Source organism: Primulina tabacum, unplaced genomic scaffold, assembly GCF_025594145.1.
Source record: "Primulina tabacum isolate GXHZ01 unplaced genomic scaffold, ASM2559414v2 Contig584, whole genome shotgun sequence".
Classification (NCBI taxonomy): Eukaryota; Viridiplantae; Streptophyta; class Magnoliopsida; order Lamiales; family Gesneriaceae; genus Primulina; species Primulina tabacum.
Genome location: NW_027459793.1, coordinates 33,640 through 43,983, shown reverse-complemented (window position 1 = coordinate 43,983; position 10,344 = coordinate 33,640). Strand labels below are relative to the sequence as shown.

General features: G+C 32.3%; 1 protein-coding gene across 1 annotated transcript; it reads right to left on the bottom strand.

The window, feature by feature from the left end:
- Positions 1–5,686: 5,686 nt before the first annotated feature.
- LOC142534540 (pentatricopeptide repeat-containing protein At4g14850-like) lies at positions 5,687–9,862 on the bottom strand. The gene is given in 3 exon segments (XM_075641401.1): positions 5,687–8,354; positions 8,357–9,280; positions 9,536–9,862. Coding segments are annotated over 3 exon segments (2,736 nt in total). The 5' UTR covers positions 9,590–9,862; the 3' UTR covers positions 5,687–6,596.
- Positions 9,863–10,344: the final 482 nt, after the last annotated feature.

Here is a 10,344-nt window from a genome sequence, read left to right as displayed (position 1 = left end):
CTCATTCTATTTTTAATGGTATGAGAACAATTTTAAAGCTTTGTGGAGACAATAGATCAATTTTGTGCATTTTTAGTAAATTGGGATATTGAGCCGGTTGCACTTTATTTCTTCCAATATTATCTCGATAGATTTCGAGGTGGCTAAGATGTTGTTTTTGTCTATTATTTTAGTTAAAGTGGCTAACAAACTAATTCATGAGATATATGATGGTAACATAGAGAATTACTCGCAAATAAATTCACTTAGCCGAATAGTGAAATTCAAATTGAATTATACAATATTTCATCAAATTAATTTTGTCTATTATAAGATGCTCATGAAATCTAAATAGTTGTATTATTAAATGAGATATTGAATAAGACAAATACTTTGATATATATATTTGAATGATATCGCATATACATATCTTAATTACGTTATCCGTGTCCTTCTCAAGATTTTTAAAATACAATAATTAATTTTGTATGTCGTTCCACAATATATGTTGAGTGCAATAATTGTCCCTGCTTGGTAGATCGACCGAACCGTGGTGCTTGAGCTGCTGTGCGGTTTAAAAGATTTGAGTTGCACCATTACCACCAGCAATAGCTTTTGGTAAAGCGCTTGCAATTGATATCAGAGCAAAGGTTACGGGTTCGATTCTCATTTATTGCAATGAGTGCAATTATTGGTCCTTGCAATCAATGGGAGTGAAATTGTTGGGTGCAGTAATTGTCCCTGCTTGGTAGAGCGATCGAACCGTGGTGCTTGAGCTGCTGTGTGGTTTAAAATATTTGAGTTGTACTATTACTACTAGCTATAGCTTTCGGTAAAGCGGCAAGCGCTCGGTCCTACAATATATAAAATATTATAAAACAAAATGTAAACTCGATAGAATAAAATTTGTTTTGTTTATGAGATTGAAACTATATCATCCTCATGATATGATGCACACAATCATTGTTCAAAATCTTCTAAAAAATGACGAACAAACTGACTTTCTTGATTGCGTCAAATTAAACGATGACACAGTTATAATATATAGTCATTTGAAAAGATTTTCAAGTTTTTCTTACATTGATTGAGAAATAATTTTTGTTAAAAACTTATTAAACGTATAGTTATATGTTGATAATATTGATACTAAATATATAAAAATGATATTACAAATATCACGATGTTTGAAGAAATTACAGCACCATTCATTGGTTATGTTGTTCAAGAATATATAGGTTATACACACATTTAGTCACAAGTAAAAACCAATCACGACTAAAAACAACATTTATTCTTATGAGTTATAGTTGATGATTGTCAAAAATTGAAAAATAATTCAACAATAAAATAAATATTTGGAAAATAAGATCACTGGATAAAAAAAAATGTAGAAAACCGAAAAAACTTCCTGATAGGGAAGTAAACTACGAGCATGTCATATCCCAGATGAAGATTTTAAATAACATAATAGATGTTAAAGACGATCATATATATGCTTGCTGAGTATACCAAAATGGTTATATGTATATTATAACAAATTACGACAAAGAGTTGTTAAATTATCAAAATCAACCAAGAAGTATATTGAAAAGTGTTTCATGTGAATAAGATAACTTCTCCGATTCATATACCGTCTATGGTTATGATTTTCGATTTTGTGGTTTGGTTTGTTTCAATTAATAAATGCTATTAGCCATATTTTAATTCATTTAAATATTATCAAAATTTTGTACTTATATTTCCAGCAATTTAGTTGTTCACGTGTAACGCACGTGCACTTTTCTAGTGTTAATAAATTAACGGGAAATTTGAGAAAAATATATTTTTCAATGTTTGAATTAAAATTCAACACTTAACAACAAATTTTTAAAAATCAATACTCGACAATGTTATAAAATCTCAAGTTTTTATAGTATTTTAAAAATAATAATAGATTTATAAAATATATAATGTGAAGTTCACAAAAGTCATCACTGATAATTTTTTGATTTATTTTTCTAAAAAAATTGATGATGGTATATATTATGTGCCAAAAAAATGCTATAGTTTAATGATGCATATAAAAATTATTATGATTTTTTTAAAAAAAATATCACGAATGAGTAAGAGCACAATATTGCCACAAATAGTTCTTAATATAATGTTATCATAACTAAATTGAAAGCTATATTGGTGTAACGAGTCTCACAAGTTGTGCAATTAATATATACAAATTAGAATTTAAGTGAGATACGGAAAATAATCTAAAATTAATTTTCTATATATCTTTTTTATGTTAAAAATTATAAATTTCTATTATTGTGATGTCTTTGAATTTATATCGTGGAGAGGATAATTTTTTCTATTTACAATTGTAAAACAATTATGTCATGGCAATTATATCACTTAGATTAATATTATATAATAAATTATAAAATACGAAAAAATTAGACAATTGAAAATATGTCATTATCATCATTCATCTTGCACCTCTCAAATATTTTTTGTGATAATGAGTCACAATTTGACCATCCCGATATCTCGTTATTACTTATCAGCACATACATCATATTTGTCACGTTAAAATTTATTATTTTAATTAGCAAATAAAGAAAAAAATGAAAAAGTTGGGCACCCTCTAATTTAACGATAAACTTATAGTTATAAGTAATTGAATTGAAAAATATTGTTGTACTAAGTAATTATATTTTATTCTAATTCAAATTTAGTAATTTTTAATGTCCAATGTATATAAAATTCATCACTAGTATATATAGTTTTATTTTCAAATGATAATAAGAAAATTCTTTAAATATAAATTTTATGTTAATAACTTCAAACTTCAGTCATTTAAAAAAAAATTTTTTTTTTTCAAACTTCAGCAAATGCGATTTTGAAAAAAATAAGAGGATAATGATTACGACAATACATGATACACCATGTGACATTAGAGGTTAATTTAGAGTGATATTTTTTAGAATAGTGATATTTCAGTAAACATCACAATGTAAAAATAAGATGAATAAATATAATAAAGTTGGGTATTAGTAACATTTATACATCATTTAAGTCAATTAAGTTAACATTTGTAACCTTTATTTATCATTCAACTCAAATAACTTATAAAAAATAATTGGTTGATTTCAATTATTAATTTAAAGAAATGAATCATAATTTAATAAAATGGTAAGAAATGAAAGTTTCTCAGTTCACTATTTTAAGCAAACATCTCATGCATAAAAAAAGTGAATTAATTATTATTTTTTCTTTATTTCAATTCTTATGTTTAAATATATTAGTGTTTTTTAACCTTAAAATACAATTTATGTTTATAAGTTTTCTATAGCTAATATGATGTCTTATTATTTCTTTATATAACTCACTTGCTAACAAAATGCAGGTTTTTGAAAGATTTTAAATTTAAAATATTCACATAATTATAGTTTAAAATATAATCTATCAAGAACAATTATTGTCTCATATTTTTATTTACTCCAAAAATTATAATTAAATATTATTTTAAATCTTCAATATATATTGTTTTTAATTTCAGGTGTATAATTAATAACTAATAGAGTAATGAGCAGAAAAATACCAACATATACCAAAATATTTTCTTACACCTTTATATTACTTAATTAATTAAAATCAATCATATCATTCTATTTAAACTCTTATATTGCTTAATTAATTCAAATCTTTTCATATCATTGTATATTTGTATTGTTATGTTAGTTCAGTTTAATAATTAATATGATGAATTGTTATTTCTAATTCATATAATTTGTTTGGATCTACATTTTTTCGAACAAAATATTGTTCAATGGACTGAATCCATTATGCCAAGAATAAAAAAATACTTACATTATTAATTTAATTCAATTTTTGTTCTATAGAATATGGATGCCAAAGCCAACATTTGGCAACATCCTGCAGAAAGAACTGAATATAAACAGAGAACAGAATAATTGACAATGAAGTATTGCTGAGTTGATGTGATCCAATTAATGTTGCCAAAGATGGACGGACTCAGTTGAGATCGAGATCATACCTAACAATATCTTAGAGGTGGATTATCTGGGAGGCACGGTGGGGAAGAAGGCGTGAGTGCTCCAAGTACAGCTTGCATACTCTACGGTTTAAGTCCCGATACAGCTTACAAAAAATTCAATTTTTAAAGGACCTTGAGAAAATCCTTCCAAAAGTTTACAACACCCTGTAATACTGACTGTAAGTGCTCCACCAGCAACTAAAGAATATCGTTGAATGTCGACATTCCTCTCTATCATTGTCATTCTTACTTGCATAACACATTTGCTCCCTTCAGATGTTCTAAAATATTCTCATAAAATATTAAATGAGAAGAATTAGACATGGTTTTGCACCTTCTGCCTGCCAACTTGGTCACTACTTTCCATCAGTGATCAGATGCACAATCAACCAACCACAAATGATTTATTCATTTCAGATGCTGCTGCTCTTCCCCTTTCTGCATAATTTAACCACAGGAGCCCTCTAATTATCAAAGATGCAAGGAATAAATTTTATAGTATAGGAGATTTAAAATAATTCCAAGAAACCAGCATAGAACAACAGTAGATCGTAATTTTCTCTAATAAGCACATCGATTAAAGTAACTTCCATACTGGTACTTCCTTCCCCTAAAATGAGAGTCCCAGCAAATACAGAAAGAGAGAGAGAGCTTTTGAAAATTGTAACTGTAAACTCCTTAGTTCCGAGAGGGGTGTGTCTTTCTCATAATTCCTAGAAAATTAGATAGAAAACGCCAGAAATTACAAGCAGTTAGTGAATCGAAAATCACTAGCATTTACTGTAGGTATCAAACAAGTTCCGATCAAGTGTCCTACCTCATGTTATAAAAGAATGAAAGTCCGAGGTGTCTTTACGACATATGGTCATGAAACATGTGGTCACAAACAAGTGCCAAACTGAAGAATATGGAGACAAGTTCAAAAGTCTGTTATTCATTTGACACGACATATGCACTAGGAAGCTAGAGCAAGAATTTACTGGAAGTGATCCAAGTCAACCCAGAATAAGTTAATATATAGAAAAAATAAAAACTTATATAAGAACGGATAAGTAATAGTAGGAGTGAAATATCCAATCAATATTAGATTCGATGGGTAATCAACTTATACAATAATCTAGGATATCAAATTCTAGCGAGAAATCTCAATGTAAAAAATAATCTGCCCGCCAAAAATTGTTAATATAGTGCCACAGGCATTTTTCCGCATACAAATATTTTCTAAACAACCACAATGTATAATTCAAATTACCACTCAGCGAATCAAAGACTCCAAACAACAATGTATAATTCAAATTACCACTCGGCGAATCAAAGGCTCCAAACATCTACACAATTTCATGACATCCAGCACATTAATATAAAAAGTATAAGAAATTAATCAGTACAACCATCAATTATTTTTTAAATTTTTTCACAAAGATGTACTCTCAAATGATGCTGTCCCAAAGCATCCATCATGGGGAATCCTTCTTACAACTGATAGCACCATAGACCCAGCTCAGTGACTTTAGCATGTTATCCAGAATTAAACAAGTGATGGGACATATATTTATCATGAAGACACATTTACATGTTCACACGGAATACTTTGTCAATTAGTTCTAATGTTCCTTATATTTGAAGAATCATATGCATCCTAATTCCTAATCTATTATAAAACGAAGAAAAAATAAATATAATAATGTTTTCTTAAAAAATTTCCGGATTCCATTTTCAACTTTTGAATTTTGAGAAATAAAATATCAAAGTAATTTCATGAACAGCCAGCCGTATAAGGAGCACCCGTACAACAAAAATATCAGCCAAGGGTTTAAAATGTCAATTTACAAAGACATTGGATTTTAGCTCATTAATTTCTCACAAGGTTTTTCAACATTTCCAGCATTACAGAGAATGTCCAAATGCAATTTATTCTGATTCTCAAATTAATATTTCAAGAAGTATCTTCAAATTGATCCATGCATATGGCAGCCCAGTAAGGGTGTCAAAAGCAGGTAAAAACCTTGCTCTAACTCCTCAGCCAGGACAGGAAGTTAGTTTTTGTAAGTTCCTCCAGTTAACCTGTTTGTAGAATCAGTTAAAAGAACATGAGCAGAAACAAGTCCTCCAAGTACTCTTATGTTGCACTTTATCAAACTAAATGAAGTTTTCAATCAATAATGTTGACACCACCTCAAAAAGATATATCCTTGCATCAACATCGAATGTTAGATCTTCAGATAGAGAATTAACAGCCCTTTCAAACTCAGTGTCATTTCCCAAGATTGAGAGGATGACCAAAGAGACAGATTTAGCACACGGGATTCAATTCCAGGCCATTATAAGACACAGGATAAACATAACGATCTCAAATTAACACCTAAATCTCCAAACTCAAAGAAATCAGCATGTTGAACCTGGATAATGATTCAATAAGCGTCATTGCAGATCCGTTGTAGTTTGTACCCTTGTGGCAGGCGTTCAAGCTAAAATTTGACCAAATATAGTTAATTTACTCGATGTTAGTACATTCTAGTAAGGTGTAATGGTCACCTTGAAGATTTCTTTAGCAACATAATAGTGCTACATGGGGCCTCCAGAAATGTTACCAATAATCCCCACAGGAGCAAGATCCATCTCTAAAATGGTGGAACCGGTTAACATCTCTGATAATAATTTCCCTTGAAGCAATTTTACAGATGAATTTGAATGCTGTATGGCAGTCCAAACAGATTCGAAGATTTTTTTTCACCCTGATAGGTGCTCCATCTGGGGTGGAAATCAGCCCAAAAGCAACCGCAAGCTTTTCACTATGATACGAGAGAAGAACTTCTTTTTCTTTCTTTCTAACATCGTGGAGATCAATCTCTACCATAGGAACATAACCAGCTTTGGCCATTAGTTGTCCCAGCTCCTCGAGTTTTGCATATATCTCTTCACTTCTAGAATGGCTTCTATCTCCAACTATAAATGTGTAGATATTGTCTTTTATCTCCATCCAACTCATCCCTGGTTCCTTCTTCACTTTGCTGTCTTTCATTAGTCTTCTCACCTTTGCAACATTTTCCCATAATCCCGCAGAGGCGTATATATTTGCAAGAATAACATGGGTACCAGATTTTTCTGGATCAAGAGTATAAAGCATCTCGGCAGCACGTTGTCCTAGCTCTAGATTCTTGTGAATTTTTGCAGCACCAAGAAGACCCCCCCAAATGGTGGCATTAGCTTCAAATGGCATATTATCCACGAGATTCACTGCCTTGTCCAATTTTCCAGCACGGCCAAGAACATCAATCATGCAAGCATAGTGCTCTTGTGTTGGTTCTATGCCGAAATTCATTTTCATGTTCTCAAAATACCACCCAGCTTCATTAACAAGCCCGGCATGATTACACGCGCAAAGGACACTGACTAACGTCACGTGGTTGGGAGCAACACCGTCTTTCAACATGTCATTGAATAACTGGAGGGCCTCTTTACCATGCCCATGTTGCGCAAGCCCCCCAATCATTGCAGACCATGATACAACACCTCTCTCAGGAACCTCAGAGAAAGCACAACCAGCATCCTCTATACTTCCGCATTTAGCATACATGTTGACAAGTGAATTTCCGGCAAAAACATCTGATATGAACCCTAATTTCAACACATGAACGTGGATTTGCTTCCCCTGTTCATAAGCAGATAAATTTGCACACGCATTAAGAAGCGAACTGCAAACAAAAGAATCTGGCTTAAGATCCATGTTTAGTAGCTTTAAAAAAAGCTTCAAAGCTTCTTCGCCCTGTCCATACTGAGAATAAGAAGTTATCATTGATGTATAAGATGGCAAATCAAGATTTGGGCACTCTTCAAATACTCTAGCCGCATCATGCACCTGGCTACTTTTTCCATATGAATCAACAATACTGTTTATAATGAAACTATCAGCTTGGTAGCCTGATTTTATTATAAGTGCATGAATTTGTTTGCAGGCGCCAACATCCTGCAAATCTGCAATCGCATTAAGAACCACTAGTATGGTTGCCTGGTCAAATCCCATTGTCTCTTTGTACATCTCCATGAATAGATACAGAGCTTCTCCGTTCTGCCCATTTTGTGAGTATCCAGAAATCATTGCATTCAGTGCAACCAAGTCTTTGTGCGGCATCAACCGATAAATTGTTACTGCATCCTTCATCAACCGACACTTGCAATACATGTCAATGAGACCAACACCCACAAAGCTATCGTTCATCATCTCCATCCTAATGAAATAGCAGTGAAACTGCTTACCCAATTCTTCTAATCCCAATGCTGCACAAGCTTTACAAGCACTCGATAAGGTGAACATATTGGGGTGAATACCCGAATCTCTTCATCTGTTTCTAACAATTCTAAAGCCCTTTCATGATACTCATTAAGCACACATCCAGCGATGGCAGCATTCCACGAAATAATATCAGGTTCTTTAATATTATCAAAAACAGTAACTGCATCTCCCAGATCCCCAGCTTTTGCATACATGTCAACTAGTGCGTTCAATGAGAATGGATCATCCTCGTATCCAAGCTTAATGAGATAGCCATGGATCTTCTTTCCCTGATAAATATCTCTTAGCCCTGTCGTGGCATTTAATATAGTTGACAAACTAAACTCATCGGGCCTAACTTCACTTGCAACCATTTCTTGAAACAACGCCAGTGCTTCCCAAAAAGAATCACTTTGCGTGTAACATGATAACAGGGCGTTAAAAGAAACAACATTCCTTTCTGGAATACCCTCAAACAATCTCATAGAATCAACATAATTGTCACATTTAGCATACATAACCACCAATGTATTTGCAACAAATACATCTGATTCAAACCCAGTTTGCACAATAATCCCATGAACTTGCTTCCCAAGCACAAAATTTTTGGAACCTGCACATGCCTTGAGTATGCTGGGGAAAGTAAATTCATTACATCTAATTCCCAATATATGCATTTTGCGAAAAGCCAGAAGGGCTTCTTCACTAAGGCCATTCTTGGCATACCCAGATATCAAAGAGGACCAGGATACCACATCTTGTTCGTGATTTTCTTCAATCAGCTTGCATGCCTGGCTAAAAGCTTTACACTTGGAGTATAAATTAATCAAATGGTTCCAGTGTTTTGAATCCTTGGATAACCCGACCTTTAATAGGTGTGTGTGAATTTGGAGGCCTTCATTTAAAGACTTGGTCAGAGAAAATTGAGATAAAAGCTTTGAGTAGGAAATGTTGCTCGAGGCAAATTTCGTGACTGTGGGAAGAAGCATACATGCCAGCTGCAAACCAAACAACGAGGAGGAAGAAGACAGAGAAAGGAGAGTTATATCAGTTTAATGTCAAACTCAAACAACCAAGCATGGTACAGAAAATTATTTAATGACACACTTGAGGGCATGATCAGAATAGAAATAAGGAATCTGATTTAACAAATAGATATGAAAGCCAACAATTCAAAATACAAACAAGTCAAATTAAGTGCATCTAGAGACAAATAAACATGCTCAAGCTCATGTAAGGTTCAGTTCCAGGACCAAACTATCTTGTTTGTCTCGTAGAAGATGAAAGCTTAACTCAAGCTCCAGCATTAGTAGAATGTTCCATTCCAACACAATGAGCTGTTAAGGCAAGGCGCCAAATACAAGTCTTAAGCCATCAAGAAACTGGAATAGACCAAAATTCCCCTCCCAAATACTGTAACATGGCGGGGAGCAATGAACATACAGATTCATACAAATCGAGTTGCCGTCCGTTGCCTTTAGGATTAGGGTAACAGTCAACAGAAATCAGAATGGTGGACAGACGGGAGAAAGACAGAACGATGCAGATGAAGTCCGGTTTAAGGCAATTGGATCCATTTTCTTGTTGGTTTAGGAAAGAAATGGGCCTATCATAAGATTGGGTATTTTAAAAAGCCCAATACAATAATAGAAATTTGAAAGTGAAAGTAGGCTCAATAATAAATATTTACAGTCTTTTTTATCTTTATCGATGGACTAAAATGAAATTTGACAAATTATTGAAGGACTAAGTTGATATTTGAATTGTTGAAAAAAAAAAATAAAAGTGTGTGTTGAAATTTAAAACAAAAAACAAAAGTTTAATATTAGCATCATATAAGGGTAAAGTTGGAAGAAAAAATTGATGTCTTTCCTAGATGATTACTATCATGTCCTCAACTTTAATAAAATAGAATATATATATATATATATGGTTTAGTAGATTTTTAAATTTAAACCGATACTAAACCGAATAAATCGAATCGATCGATATTTTTAAAAAAACAAAACTGAAATACAGATTAAACCGAATGGAATTTTCGATTAATTCGATTCGGTCAGTA